The 16232-nt window shown below is 44.8% G+C and overlaps 1 protein-coding gene across 5 annotated transcripts in view; it reads right to left on the minus strand.

Moving 5' to 3' along the window:
* Positions 1 to 15762, minus strand: part of PCDH19 (protocadherin 19) — a 122519-nt gene extending 106757 nt beyond the window's left edge. For 4 of the 5 annotated variants that reach the window (XM_032330892.1, XM_032330893.1, XM_032330894.1 and 1 more), the window contains exons 1-2: positions 13588 to 15762; positions 9640 to 9967 (exon numbers count right to left, since the gene is read on the minus strand). In XM_032330892.1, coding sequence (XP_032186783.1) covers positions 9640 to 9967; positions 13588 to 15734 — 2475 coding nt within the window. In that variant the 5' untranslated portion in view covers positions 15735 to 15762. Of the gene's footprint in view, positions 1 to 9639; positions 9968 to 10687; positions 10829 to 13587 lie in introns of all 5 variants that reach the window. The other variant, XM_032330896.1, reaches the window with a different exon arrangement.
* Between the last annotated feature and the right edge of the window lie 470 nt (positions 15763 to 16232).

Here is a 16232-nt window from a genome sequence, read left to right on the forward strand (position 1 = left end):
TTCCTTAGTGACAATAGATTTCAATGAACTAAAGCTCTTCTTTTACGAGGTCTTTAATTCTGTGTCATTGGTTTTGCTAGTGACCTCCTCCCTGATCCCAGAATTACAGTTCTCAATTGTTATCTTTGGGAATACAGTGACTTGGGGTGGCTCACACATTAGAGATAACTGTCCTGATGGAGTTTGCTAGACTCAGAGGGTGAGGAGAGCAAGGTAATGTAAATGTCACACATTCTTGGATTCCCAATACCTCCAAATATGGCACTGTGCACAGCCACAAACCTTGGCAGGTGCGGGTTTTTCTCCACCTCCCATGATCTCTTCCAGATGATCAGAAGTGCAAAGACTAAGTCCCCTGATGCCATTCCAACAATGCCCAGTGCCATGGTATTATGGCTTACTAGTTTTATAAAGTTTTGACCTGCCAGATCACTCTACAAAGTATATCTTGTGCAAAGACAGTTAAAATTTAAGTATACTTTGTGCAAAGACAGTTTAACATTTTTCCATTTCAGACATTTTCCTTATTGTATTTTTTTACTGCAACAAGACACATGTATTTTTCCAACTTGAAAATAAAATTCCTCAGTAGAGGCAAAATTCAAAGAGTGACCTGGAGACATAAGGACATATACCCCAGTAGCAAGCTCAGAAACCATACAGAAAATTGGTGTTTCTTATGTGGTATTTGAGATTGTTACTAAAGAGCCATAACTATCATAAATTGTCTTGCAATTTTAATCAGGCAAAGTCCCCTGGAAAAAACTTTGATTTAACGCTAATGCCATCATGTTTTCTCCCCTAAGCATTAAGGAACAAACATTACCATTAGCATACCCCATCACTTGAGAGTCTATACTTGAGCAAACAGAAATGCACTAGTAAAAGAAATGACCAGTATGGCAAGATCAGAGTCAATGCCAACCTTCGGAGTGCTGTGTGCCTGTGTCCTCACCATAGGCCACGGTGCCTGGCAGCAAAGAGGAAGAAAACAGTCTTCCAATAAGCCATTCACCATTACCTATAGCCAGATGCCTCTGCTCAGACCTGCACTTTCAGAGTCCTGCATCCCTCAAACATGTCAAGTTTCAAATATGAATGCTAGATCATAGACATCTTTAGTTGTAAAAAAAAAAAAAGTTGCTTAAAGGTTAAATCAATCCCCCTGAATGCAGACTGATCCTTGCTCATACATCTCACCTAGAAAAGATATAGTTTTATAGCTAAATACCTGGATGCATCAGCAGCCCAAATAGGATTTCCTCAAGCCAAGTGAATTAAAGGGTTAGAGGAGAATTTGAAACAGAATTATGTCCAAAAGGCACAAAAAGAGGAACTGAGCCTCAGAAAACAATTTCCAAGGAGCTGAAATTCCCTATAAAGTTTTCTTAAGTTGGGTTGCACACATAGCAATGATTATTTGGCTGCTTCCTACTCAGAACTCTCCATTAAAAATATTTCCCAGGAACTCTGTTCCTGGGCTATATCAAATTGGGGTGCCCCGGCCTCACATGTGGGAGAAGAACATCCTATTGTGACTAGACTTAGAAGCTTTTCCTCAGGAAGTTAACCAGCAGAGTGTCAAAGGGTGGAGAGCAGGACTCTGAGCGCTAAGCTCATAGACATGTGTATAATCAGGCCAGCCCAGCCCATAAAGGCCCCATCACCACAGAGGCAGAATAAGCAGGTGAGAGAAGCATATCATTCTCTCTCTCTCTCTCTCTCTCTCTCTCTCTCTATCACACACACACGCACATACACACTCCTCTAAAGGGAGAGGAATCTGGCCTTTGGATTGAATTTATCTTCCTGCCAGCTTACACAGAGAATCCATTTTGTTGAGAAGAGCAAACTACACAATCTGAGAAGAGGTGCCCTTCATGCTCTGGAAATCAGATTTAGAAATGAAAATAATCCAGAAAGCAGAGACCACCAAGGCCAGTGCTTGTGGCAGTGAGGGAGAGCAGCTTGCCACGGAACAGCAGCCAGATGGGGCCCACTGGGAAAAGCTGAAAACTGGTCACCCTGGCACTCAGAGATTTAATGGAGCATCCAAACCTACACACATCAAGGCCGTGCTTAAACATCTGACATGAAGAAGGCCTGGTGCTCGTCCATGAACACGGAGCTCAAGGAGAATGCAGAATTCCCATCAAGCTTCTCGCCTCCTTCGATCAGCAACGGTCTGCTGGAAACTCAAGATAGCTATGCCAACACCTGTCTGTCTGTCCATCCGTCTAACTCTCACTCTCTTTTTTTCTTTCTGAAAAGTAACACTCTAACTCCCTAAAAGCTGACTTCAAAGGAAGTAGAAGAGAGCCCTTTCATTTTGCAAAGTAATTCCCAGGCTCTACTGAATCCGAGAACTGCTTATTGACTTGGGGAGCATTTAGAACCTGGAGCAGCAAAGTGAGAGCCATGTCTTTCAGAAGTAAGCTCAGGAGGCTAAAACAAAAAGCACCAAACACATTCCCAATAGGCTTCAGTGCTTCCAGCCACAGACTTTCAAAGAGTGGGGGAAGATGAAGAGGATGGGAAGGGGGCAGCTGTAACCATTAATTTTTTTTTTTTAGAACAAATATGAAATGTGGCATTTGTTAAATCCAGGTGACATGTACCTGCCTTCTCTGGACTCCGTGTATTTTAAATATTACATAATTACATCTTTTTTAAGTAAGTGAACTTCAACCAGGAAAGCCAACCAATGAGAATTCAAGAGAATAATGAATTGGCCCACCTTTCAAAGGTTTTGTAAATCTCGCCCATGTGAGGAATCTCACTTTAAGAAAAACAAGACATGTGAAAAATCCAGACTTAACAAAGGACATTGGTCAGGAGTTGTTTATTCACATTATGTGGGGCTCTTTCTTTTACGAACAAATCCACCACAGGTTTTTGGTAAATATGGAATGCCATCACTGCGGTTAATACAGGGTCGAATTTACAAAACACTCACTTACAGCAAGGCTTTTCAGGAACACAATGACGGTTTAAAGGTATATCCACAGGTCCTCTTGTGTCACCCAATCATATTTTCAGTTCTGGAACAGAAAGCACTTTGAAGCTGTACCAGAGGAACTGCTATCAAGCAAAATGGAGTCTGGTTTGGCCCCAAATGTTAGTTGCCTCGTTGAGCCATCTGTCCGCTCTGTAACTCCATTTTCATGATTATTGAGTGTAAATACTGGTTCCTTCTCACATATTTTCCAGGGATGCTGTGGAGCTGTGTGGTCCCAGCCAATATTTTTTAAGCAAAATGCTGAATGATATAACAAATGAGATATCTGCATAGGAGCCCCAGTTCCTGACTGGCAGAGCGGTGCTCCAGGAAGCTGCAGTACTTTCCATACCGTTCCCTGGGGTGACACAGGGAGGCGCTCGCAGCCTGGGTACACCCACTGGAAGCAGAGTTACCCTCAGCACGCAACCCACACAAAAACCACTCGTAACTACACAACAGCCAAGAAGGAAATGTAACTTGAAGAGCATTTCCCTCTACAAACAACTGATCCTCTGGGACTTTCACTTCAAGCCGCTCAATTGTTCGAAGTAAATGAGGCTCACATTAAAGGCCAGCCAGTCACACATCAAGAAATTAAGCCTCCTCTCAGTAGGAGAAAATGGCCGCTCCTGAGCCAGCCTCCTGCCTCTCACACACAGGCCTCTTGTACAAATGGCTTCATTTACCCACATCTGAGACACTCGATCCAGCCAAGCTTGGTCTCCCCTAAGTCCTGAAAGCTGAGATACACAAGCAGAGGGGTCAATATCTGAAACTCCAAGCAGCTGCCTCAGATCCTCTGCAGCGCCATAATTCAAAGACTCCAGCTTTGCCACGAGGTGGATTCATCCTTTTCTTAGCTCTCTAATTCCTAACAAGCAATTCCCCACACCCCTAGCTTCAGCCTCTGGGTGCAAAATACCAAAACCACAACCAAGACTAGGGCAAGGATAGGGAAGGTGAGGTCTGCAGCTCCTCCCACCTTGTAAGTCTGATGGACAATCAAAGAAAAACCAGGTAGGGCCACCAGGACCCCCAAATAAGTGGTCCTCTAATAAGAAGAATTCCAAAGCCTCAGAGCACTCTGTGGAAAATGTCCTGCCTCCAATCCCCCAGGGAGAGAAATCTCAGGATCATTAGCAAGCGCTCTGGCTGAGATCAACTTTAGTGAAGGTGTATGGGGAGAGAGGTGATCTCTAAGGTAACCAGTTAATTGCCAATAAGGAATGATAATAATAAATTAGCAAATACTAATGTAAACTAACTCAGTTCTGCGGCAGTTGCATGGAGACGACAGAGGAACAGTTTATTCTGGAACACATCTTGCAACCCAATCCCTACTGGGAAACACACTGCCTCCCCTAGATGTGAATGGCCCAATAAGATACAATGTAGGCAATGGGTGGCCCTAGAATGTCTCCTAGTAGAAGTGGAGCCTTTGATTTTTAGAGAAAAGTGGAGGGCATGCACCTGAAAAGAGGCGGGTTGCACTGTTCCCATTGCCTCCTTCTGATGCCTGAGGGTTACTTTTGACTCTTAGGGATAAGACTTAGGTAGTTCCAAAATGCTGTCATAACAAGAAAAGTAAAAGAAAAATAAAATCAAAAACGCTCACTTAACTGTTTGTTGGTTTGTTTTCATTGGAGGCAGTGTCATTTCCTTGCTATTCAAACCAGCCTCATCATACATATCAATTTCCTAGTGATTTCTGAAACTGACATCTGATAGGTTTGGGGCTGCTTTTCTATTTCCTTAACCCACGGTTTCACTCAAATCCCTGCAAATCCCTAGCTTTAAAATTCTGTTTTAGGGACCAAAGCGTGTTGAGCTGTTTCTTTCTTCCTATCTTTCTTCAAATCCTAACTGATGTTTCAGTTTCATTATTTGCACTAAGATAACATGCATAGGGACTTCCTGTAAGATAACTGGAAGCATTCAGTTTGGTTTGCCACGTACATTCCTAGTCTGCAAACTCTTCTGCCACTCAGCCCCATAGCAGAGCACACACAGCCTTAGAATGTCTCATACTGAAGATGCCACAGTTTGCTAACAAAAGGTAGAAAAATAGAGAGAACTCAAGATTGAGTTTGAAACCAAAATCTAAATCCTAAATCTAATATCTAAATCTAAATATAAAATTCGGGAAGTTTTGACCACTATGATTCCCTCGGAGTATCAGCTCAGAATCATTCAACATTAGAAAACTAAAACTTTAAAATGCCTCACCAAAGAGACTGGGTGTCTAAGCCATTTGACCTCTCGTAAAAGCTGGAAGAGGTCCCACCCACGTCTCCAATAGCAGTAGAAGAAATGAATTTCATCTTCCTACAGCAATGACCACAGCTTGGGTGACAAAAAGGGTAAAGCAGAGATGCTGATGTACAAATGAATAACACTTTCCAGCATCCAGGGGGGCCCAGTAGGCATGCCTCCATTTCATAAGATTGGAAGAAAAAGTATTTGCCATAATAAGGAGACTCTAAAAATGTTGAAATATTTTTAGAAAAATCTTAGCAAACTGGAAAACCTATTATTATGCTCTCTTCTCAATTCCCCTTCCTTTTCAATCTCTTTTCCCTCCTTTCACTCTCCTCCCACCACACATACATTCACTCATGCATATACTAAATCTACAGACTAAATATACCAGGATGCCAAGAAATGCAACTCTCACCCTTCAATTTAAAATATTTAAGGGATACCTGACTTCATTAATTCTACAGAAATCTTCTGTAAACAGCAAAGACATCCTCCACTTTTCCTCGCCAAATCTGTGTACAAAACCACAAAATCCACATAGCCAATTTCCGGACCAACATCAGATCTGCAAATAATGATATGTTATTCTAGGCATGACAGTCTCTGTGATACTAAAGGCTGAGTTCCAATTCCCTAGACTCCTTTCCCTTTACCTTACCTACTTAACTGCATTGAACATCACACTCCCTTTGGTTTCTAGGGCCAACAATATTCAGATGTGGCTAGGTTTGCACACTGATGCAGAAGAGACCTACACTTTTGCAAGCAGCACCAAACCTTAGGAGCTCAACAGTTAAGGCTACATATAAATGATAGCAGGGTTGCCAAGAAAGAAGCAGAAGGGGAGCACTACGAAGTCTACAAAGTAACATGTGGTTAGAAACTCTCTTATATTACTTGCAGGGAAATCACTGGGTGATCTTAGCTCCCCAACCAGACTGAACTCTCCGTGGGCTGCTGCTGCATCTCATATTTATTTGGGATCCCCATGGTACCTGCCACACAGCTGAGCACATTGGATTCTCTAATAATGCTTACTGATATCTAATGCCATGGTGATAAGGTATAATGGAGTGTTCCAAGGGAAGAAGTTCCCCACTCCTTTATGGAGCCACTGTAAAGCCCTGTAACTGACTCTGCAGATAAGGGAGGGAGTGGGTTTGTCACAAGGTAACCCAGCAGAGAAACATAATGTGCAGTGCTTTGGTCTCAATCTGGAGAGTAATAATGTAACATATGCTCAGAAAAGAAAAGTTATCCTGAATTGAATTGACCTGTTTACTTGTCTGCCTCCTTGTAAACTCCCTAGGGTCAAGGATCAAGTGTTTTATTTTTGGATCTTGGTCAAGTAGTGCAGTATCTAGCACATTCTAAATGTGTGACAAATGCTATTGGGGTTAATGAACAGATAAAAGAATGATTTGATGAAATAATGTAAAGAAAAATGTAAGTAACATAAGATTTAATACAGGAGTCTCCATAGAATCTCATTTTTATCACATCATAGCACTTACCACTCTGTTATAACTTCTTAATAAATGGTGGTTTCTTGGATGGATTAATTAATTAATAGGAAAATATAAAGAGAAGGTAGGAAATATATCAGGATATTACTATCCTAGGAAAGGAGAATATCCTATTGAATGCAACAGCAGCATAAATCATTCCTGCAAATCACCTATTTGTTTGCTTGTCTCCCCTGTTAGAATGTACATTCCTTGAGACGACAGAAGATCTTTTTAATTTCTGTAACACCAAAGCCTAGAGCAGAAAAAAAGTAGACCTTCAATGAATATAGCTGAAGGTATGAATCAACCATTCTTGTTCTTCTATAGATTTCACTGTACCTAAGTATTCTACCTAGTCCTCATTCAGGGACTTCTGATATGGAAAGAAAAGGAGAAGTATCATTTTCCCCATGCATAACTTTGTGACATTTGCAAGTTAAAATGGCCTCCTATTTCTGAATGGGTTTCTCAGTTGAACTCTACAGGACTGCATATTAGAAATACACACTTGGTCTCACTATGTCTAGGACACACTGCCTTGGCCCTTGACTAGCCCTAGACACTACATAGCTCTGTGATTTAGTTAAATAAGGAGAGCATGTGGCTTTGTGAGTTGGGGAGAAGATCAGAATTCAGACTTTCAATGGATTTTCTAAATAATTGAAGCAATATTTTATTTCATTCTGCCTATAAGAGAATCAAAAAGAACACCAAGATCTTTGATAAACCATGAAGACACACACAGTCATATGTCTCTTGCCCACTGTAAGTATCTCATAAGCACTGGGGCTCACATTTCTCTAGTGCCTTGAATTGATCACAGAAATAATCACCACATCCTCAGATGATGATTATTTTGTCTATCTCCAAAAACAAGAGCAGTCAGCACTTGAACCCACAACGTTGCCATCTTCTACCTCCATTGTTTAACATCCAATATGAATACTCCAAGCACACCACTTTGTAGGTGTTACCTATACAAAACCAACTTAAATTCCTCTTTAGTTACAGTGTCTATGGGGTCACACTCAGGTGTGCAGGTCATTATAAATGATTCTCCAATTATTGTCTAGTGAGGAGATCTATGATTCAGGGAACACGTATGTGTCATACCCTTTACATTACACAATGCCATACTATTTCTTGGACTGACCTTGCATGGTAGATGTGCCCATTTTGTAGATGAGGAAACAGAGACTCAGAAGGATTCCATACCAAGAGGTGTCCCACAGATTCAAAATCATGGTCTACTTGATTCCACCACATAGCACTACCTCTTCCTTTCCGTGGCTAAACTCTTAGTAGTCCACAAGTAGTCCTCCAAAAAGTCTATGATCTAGTTCCTAGTAGTATATACTGATATCCATAATTGTAACAGTGCTTCTGTGGCATGATATTCGATTTTCAATAAATCCTTATATATAGATTAATAGATTGAAAATACTGGTGCTTTTGTTGCTAGCTGAAGATCATCAATTTCTCATTAAAAGCACTGTTGTTTGGTCCAATTACTTATGGTGAGAATGATTTTTCAGGAAACTAGGGAAAGCAATTGATTCAATTGCCCTCTGAAATTGATACAAATACTATGAGACCATTTTATATGCATCATAGCCTAGGTAGGTCAGTCTGAATTATTTCCAAGGCAGGAAGGTGGCACTGAAACAGCACTTGGCAGAAAGTTATAGAGCCCTGTGATCTAGTCTCTCCTCCCTTTCTTTCTCTGCCTCTGCACTTCCCTCTTCCTCTCCCCCCCCCACCCCACTCCTCTCTCTATGTGTCTCCCATGTCCTACTCTGTGAGTCTGAACAACTCCCTTACCATCTCTGGACTCTGTTTCATCTACTGAAGGGTAATCTATCAAGATAACTATTGCAAGGCTCAAAGGAGACAATGATTGGGCACGTGCTTCAAAACCTGTGGAAATGCCTTTCAAATCTACAGTATTCCTTTCATTAGTGGCCTGGAAGAGGGCATATGCCTCCCAGTGCATCAAATTTCCAACCAAAGAGGAACTTAAGCAATTCATGGAAACTCGAAACTAACTTAAGAACTGTTACCTTCAGCTTTCCACCCACCCACCCACCATCATCCATGTTATCACCCTACTACCCTGAAATTGTTCAAGAGCCAGCAAACATCAGACCACACAGTGTTAAAAAAAAAAAAAAAAAAAAAGCTTCCATTTGAAAACCTTCATACCTGGTAAAGGGAAACAGAGCCAACTCAGATCATAGTTAATTTCTGAAAAGTTTGTTATTAGTGACAGTTTCCACCTCCTTGTTTGTCAAATATCACCAAACCAAAAGAACTACCAAGAAATGGCAACGTGGTTTTTTAAATTTTTTTGTTTGCATCCCTTTAACCAGCCCACCCATATTCTTGGGAAAGCACATATATGGCCAAAGAAAAAGAAAAAGGGGGCTTCAGGAAGCTGAATCACTCTTGCACTGGAGAATTGGCCCCTGAGCATTCTAGGGTTCACCCATCTTTAACACTGCTTGTCGATCCACTCTTTCTCAGCCACTTTAACTGGAACACTGGTACAGCTGGCTGGCAAGCATACCGCATTTGCAACAGGTGGAGCAAATTCATATTATGCCAGAACGCCATACAGAGACTTCCAAGGTACAAAGCCCTTGAGCTCCCACCCTTAAATCCACCCCTACAAAGACCCAATATGTTGGGCTATCCTTTGCCCCAAGAGACCCTGCTGGCAAACATTGACTACAGAAATGGGCTTATGCAAAGAAGTCCTCCCCACCCCTGCAGGGGAATTCTGCAGCCTAGAGGCCTAAGCGGGTCTGGGGGAGCAACATGGGAAAGAGAGCCAGCCAGGAGGACCTCTTAGAACCCCTTAGCTGCACTCACCTCAGGCAGAGGCACACCGTTGATGATCAAGTCTGGCTGCTGGGGGCCCTGGCTGTTGAAAGAGTGATGGTAGATGTGGTTGGCACTGGTATTGCGGGTATTCTGGTTTTCCACATTCAGGAAAGTGCTCTCTGAGCGACGGCAGCCCAGGGGCAGTGTCTGCTGGTGGTAGTCGAAATAGTTGAGGGAGGAAGTCAGGGAGGAGCAACTGACAACGTTCATCTTGTCTGTCTCCTCCACATCCCGGGGTACCAGACGGATGTCATTCTTACTGATTTTTTTCTTCTTGCTTGATTTCTTTTGATGCCCATAGGAGTACTCGGCGATTCTACGTGACCAAAAAAAAAAAAAAAAAAAAAAAAAAAAAAAGGAAGAAAAAGGAAACGTGTATTGCTAATGCTCTCCCAAACCATGCGTTGGTTAATAAATATTAAGCACCCCAGAGGATTGCACCCCTTCTCTGCTCCAGCTTCTTATTCTGGTGCATTACATCATCAGGTTTCTCCTGTGCTTTGTACATGTGAAAACAAGCTAAGGGCCATAGAGTTTTCATATAAAACATACAAACCTCCCATTCCTCCACCCCCCCCCAAAATGTTTCTATACTCTGGATGTGCAATTTCTCATTGCCAGTGGCTACTTAGCAAGAGTGGGGAGGACAGGGAAAATTGAGCCTATGGGAAAGAAAGCATGAAAATGGTCAAGTCTGGAGCTTCCCTGGAACCCAAAGGAACCTCTGGGTGAAATAAGAAGCAAGTATTAATTTAAAAGAAGAGGCGACAGAAGGAATTAAAAAATAATCTCCTTTCCAGTTCCTCCAGGCATTTGCCATGTAGCAAACACCCTCAGTCAGATATCTCTTTGACCTGATCAGTTTTGCGGTGGGTTAGATCAAACCCCACCCTTTGATGTAACCTCAGCTTCTCTACTCCACACCCTCCTTCCCCCTGCCCTACCCCTCTCCCCCTTCCACTCCCTACCCTACCCCCTCCTCTCCTGGAGAAAGTGGAGAGCCAAACCCATTTGAATGAGGGGAAGTGCTTTTTACCTCTTTCCCCTTAGGCTCACTTTCTCCTCTGCCTTTTTGTCTTGCTCCTTGCTATTGGGAGAAACCGAGATGCAATGCGGACACTTGCTGTTTTGTCCTTTTATAAAATAGCCCAGGAGACAAGTGATGGTTAAACAATTACTGCAAAGGAATTTAAAGGTTAGTGCATTCAGCATCCTTCTCCATTCAGGTGCACCTACAAGCAGCTGTGCTGCAACTGGAACATAAAGAGCTCAATTTAATTAACACTGACACAGACCCAGCAACGTGCACCAAAGACACCAAGCATTAAGAGACTTGTCAAAAGAAATACATTGAATTGTAGCTAGATTCTAAAAGTCATTTATTCCTTTGTACATAATGATTCACCTTATTGTTGGAAAATTCAATTTCTGGGCAATAATCAGCAAAACAATAGGGTTAATAAATAATACAGGTTGATCTTTACAAGGGAAAGACTGTGACTGTCTTCCTGATCAACAAAGCTAATTGTCTGAATACAAAAAGAGAGCTGAATTCAGCAGCAATTGCAGATCACCTCACAAGTCTCATAAATGAATGCATTTGAGGAAGAGGCTCAGGAGGGGCTGAGAAAAGAAAACCTCTTGTCTAATACATGAAAAGATAGGCTTTCTAAAAGGTCTAAGCGTACAGGGAGATTGCATATTTCCCGAGGCAAATTCTTACTCTATCCCAGGGATGTTCCTAGGGCTGAGCAGTTACATTCCCCTCGCCCTTTCGCTGTGTTCAGGCATACATGCAGCTGATGCTACTGGAGCTTAAGAGCAGATAAAATCCCAAAGACCCCAGGACTAGGGCTTATTTTCTTCTCTAATCTGTTTATAGAATCAATGGGAAGTTTTAATGATTTTGTTTACCCATGATGGATAAGTTTGGCAATGCCCCGTCCAATTACTTGGCTGAGGCATTCACTGAGCAGCCCTTTCTGTATTGACCAATTATTTCATTAAACTGTACTTTATTAATCCCAAACCATCATGGGGAACAGAGCTCTTTACAAAATACACATGTGAGTGAAGTTGGAGAGCACTAAGATTTTCTTTTTTTTTCTTTTCTATTTTTTTTTTAATTTCAAATGCTCTCTTCCCTGTTTAATGATCTCCCTGGCAAGCTCTCAGAAAGAGCTCTCACTTCTAGTCATGTATCACCAAGAAGTGGCAAAGCCTTCACTATCTTTATTTCAAGATGATTTCTTTTTCATCAAGAAAAGGGTCTTACACATTTACTTTACACTACGGAAATGGCTTAAAAAGAGTCCACCCTATCATTATCTCTATATAAATAAAATTTTACAGACCCCCCCATTTTTCTCCTATAAAAATCGCCACTGGCAGTCACAGGTTTCAAAGGTAAGGGCAATATTAATTTCCATTTCTCCCATCTGAATTGACTCAGAGCTGAAGGAAAGAAAAGTCATGGCCATTTCACTAGTAACAGGATTAAAGCATTTATGAGGCATTGCAGCTGCTCTTTTATGGCACCTGATTGATATTCATGTGTGGTTAGCATTTGTCTACTAACTTGTGTAACGCAGAGAATAGTAAAAGGGAAACAATAATTGCATGGCTGTTACATATTCAGGGGGCTCTGATTCACAGAAGTGTGCATTTCAGATGGTGTCAAATACAAACTGGACCTACAGGAACATATTTTGACTGATTAACATGCAAGCACAGATGGCACAAAAGACACGCTGGATGTGTAGGTGTGTTGAAAGCACACACCACACACACCTTGGTTGGAAACCGCAGCATCATTCAATTTCAGCAAACTAAAGAAACAACTTCTTTTTTTTTTTTTTTCCAACTGTTTCAATGAGACACTGCTGGAAATAATTACATGTATTTATCCTAACTTGGACTCCAGAAATACTTAGTCTTATTTGTTCTGGCTGATTGTAAGGAAGGGCTTCAACAAGAGTGTGTTTATCAGGAATTTTTTTAAAAAGAATACTTCTTGTCATTTCCAGTTTCTGCGTTTCTATTCTCATCCCGCCACCCCTCCCCACATACACATGCACCCTGCATATACTCCAGGAGAAACTGTAACACAATAGCCCCTAGTGACATCCACTGGTAGGGACCAGATCTTAATGCCACAGCTGAATCCCACATTACAGAAAAATACCATCAGCTCCAGAAGATTGCTATTTTTACTGCAACATCTGGGAGGTGAAGTCCTATCCCTCATTGAGATGTTTGGTCTCTACCTCATCAATCAACTAGATATGTGAAAATATGAATGACCGGTAGAATTTCACCTTATATAACCAGATGTTTGGGTAATGGATGAAAACAAGCCAAGAACGCACTTAAAAAAAAAAAAATACTAATCACCTGCGTTCCCACACATTCCCGTTTTCTCTTCCCTCAACTGTTTCCTACCTTAGACACCCACTCACAGGCTCTCTTCAGTTTACCTACAAGACTGGGCGAGTACCAGCACTCCCTCTCCTTTCAGTATCTGTCCCCAAAGCACTGTGTCCCTGAAATCAAGTTGTGGGTCTTGGGTGTTGGTGGTTCTGCTGAAAATTGATTTTCTCTCTCTCTCTCTCTCTCTCTCTCTCTCTCTCATTTTTTTCCTGCCATAACTTCATGGAGACAGCTGCACAAATTTTAAAATGATAATTGCTTTCCTGCTCATCATCATTATGTGACAGAATCCACCACTCAAACAGTGAATGATTGTCTTCCAGCAAATTGTCAGATCAAAAGAATTGATCAACTTGGACTGCCACAAACTTTCCCCCCTTCAAAAACAAGCGCAGTGTGTACACAGCATGCATTTAAATAGGAAACAAAAGCAATGGGATTTTCACACAGAGACACAGATACAACTTATTCACCCAAGACAAAGGAAAGATAAAAAGTTGGCTCTACCTGCAGTTGTAGGTCCGGATCTCTTTGTTGTCTCGCTTGCACTTGATTGCTACAAAGATCATAGTGACAAAGAGGATGCCGGCAATGGAGCCCAGGGCGATAATGAAAATCAGGGACAAGTTCACCGAGCCCATTGACTCTTGGGCGTCAAGAGCAGGGGACAGGTAGATTAGGACTAGTGCAGAGGCGGAGAGAGACGTCTTGCCGTGGTCGTGGGCCACCACAATAAGCTCATAAGAAGCCTTTGAGCTCTCGCCAAAGGTGCGAGTGGTTCTGACTTCGCCATTGACCTGATCTATTTCAAAGAAGCCCCGGTCACCCTCGGTCATGTCATAGGTGACACGGCCATTCTCACCCTCGTCGTAGTCGTCCGCTTTGACCACGGTCACCAGATACCCTATGCCAGAGTTGCGGGGGATGTAGACTTCCGCAGTGCCATTGATTAAGGGTGGGGCAGTAATGACCGGGGTATTATCATTGACGTCGAGGATGATGACCCGAACCGTGGCGTTGCTCTGCAGCGAAGGCAGGCCGCCATCCTTGGCCAGGACCTTGAATTCGAATGCCTTGGTCTGCTCGTGGTTGAAGGATCGAAGCGCGTAGATGTCGCCCGAGTTGGGGTTGATGGAGACATAGGTGAAGACTGGCATGTCCCGCACCTGCGACGGCACAATCTGGTAGGAGACACTGCCATTGAGACCCAGGTCGGGGTCTCGGGCGGACACGGAAAGCAGGTAGGCGCCAGGTGTGTTGTTCTCCTGCACAATGACCTGGTAGTAAGGCTTGGAAAAGTGCGGGTGGTTGTCATTCTCGTCTGTTATGCGAACTGTAAAGGATTTGGCACTCTGCAGCATGGGCACACCGCCGTCGCGCGCCTGGATCGTGAGGTTGTACTGGTCATGCTGCTCGCGGTCCAACCGTCCGTCCACTAGGATAGTGGAGAAGCTCTCATACTCCTGCAGCCGAAAGGGCACGTTGCCCAGCAAACGGCATTGCACACGCCCATTAAGGCCAGAGTCCCGATCAGACACCCGCACCAGTGCAATCACGTAGCCCGGGGGGGCGCTCTCGCTTACCTCCACCAGCTCACTGTTCACTGACAGCAAGTTGATGACCGGCGGGTTGTCATTGGTATCGAGAACGCTGACGGTCACCTTGCAGTGTGCTGGGATGGAGTTGGGCCCCAGGTCCTTGGCCTGCACGTCCAGTTCGTACACGTGACCCTCTTCGTAGTCTAGGGCACCGGTGACTGTGACCAGGCCACTGTGTGGGTCAATCTGGAAGAGCTCACGTGTGCGGTCATTGACATAGCCATAGAAGGAGTAGACCACCTGGCCATTGGTGCCTTCGTCTGGGTCGCTGGCATTGAGGCGGATGACAGGTGTATTGGGAGGTGAATTTTCTGGCACGCTCACTGCATAGGTGGACTCGCCAAACACTGGGTTGTTGTCATTGGAATCGGTCACCTTGATGCTGAGGCCAACAGTGCCCAGATGCGGTGGGTCGCCGCCGTCGAGTGCGGTGATACGAAAGCTGTAATGCGACTGTGTCTCGCGATCCAGACTTTTCTCCACCACAAGTTCCGCAAACCGTGAGCCATCGCCGCGCGTCTTGATCTCCAGGCCAAACAGCTCATTAGGCGTGAGCTCGTATGTCTGCACGCCGAAGCTGCCTGAGTCCGGGTCATAGGCGCTGTCCAGCGGGATGCGCGTGCCGGGACTAGCTGCCTCGGAGATCTCCAGCTCGATCTGTGCCGCTGGGAAGCTGGGCGCATTGTCGTTCAGGTCCTTGATCTCCACCTTAATCACGCATATCTCCATTGAGCTGGACATGACCTCCAGCGAGATGATGCACTTGGGGCTCTGGCGGCACAGCAGGTCGCGGTCAATCTTCTGCTTGGTGACAAGCAGGCCCGAACTGGGATTAATGTCTACCAGGTGCGGAGCTGAGTTGGACACCACACGGAAGGCAGAGGCCTGCCGTGGATCCAGAGCAAAGCCCGCCTCGCGCGCGTCCTTGGCCACATTGGCGATCACCGTCCCGGCGCGCTGCTCCTCTTCTACCGAGTATTTGAGGTTAATGAGGGCAGCTGCCTGCGTCCACAGTACTGCCAACAGCAGCAGCACCGGCAGCAGGAGCGACTCCATGGCTGCGCGGGGCTCTGCCTGGCCTCGCCTCTCCACACCCCTCCGAGGCCGACGCCGCCGGCGCTCCAGCTTCCCGCTGACTCGGGCCGCCTGTTGCGCGCGCCCCGGGGCCCCGGAGGCCGCGGGAGGAGTCCCGCCCAGGGCGGCCCGGCGGCGCGGGGAAGGGACCCGCGCCGGCTCCAATGCTGAGGTTGCAGCAGACTCGGAGGAGGTTGGCGGGGGGCCCGGGGGTTCCAGGGGGCCAAGGGAGAGCCGCGTGGCCCCGAGCCCCCTCCCTCCAGCCCGGCTACTCAGTTTTCCCCCTTCAAAGTTAGCCAGGCACGACTGGCCGCAGCAGCGCAGGGCTGCGGGTTGGACGCCGTCTGAGCTGCCTGGTTGACGGAAGGCTGAGTCTGGACCGCACTTGGGGCGAAGACCCAGAGGGCCGTGGGGATGCAGCCTCTCAGGCACTGCCCGGCCCGCCGCAGCGCGCCGGTACTGGGGCTGGCGAACGCCTTG

The sequence above is a fragment of the Mustela erminea genome, chromosome X (genome assembly GCF_009829155.1).
Source record: "Mustela erminea isolate mMusErm1 chromosome X, mMusErm1.Pri, whole genome shotgun sequence".
In the NCBI taxonomy this organism is placed as follows: domain Eukaryota; kingdom Metazoa; phylum Chordata; class Mammalia; order Carnivora; family Mustelidae; genus Mustela; species Mustela erminea.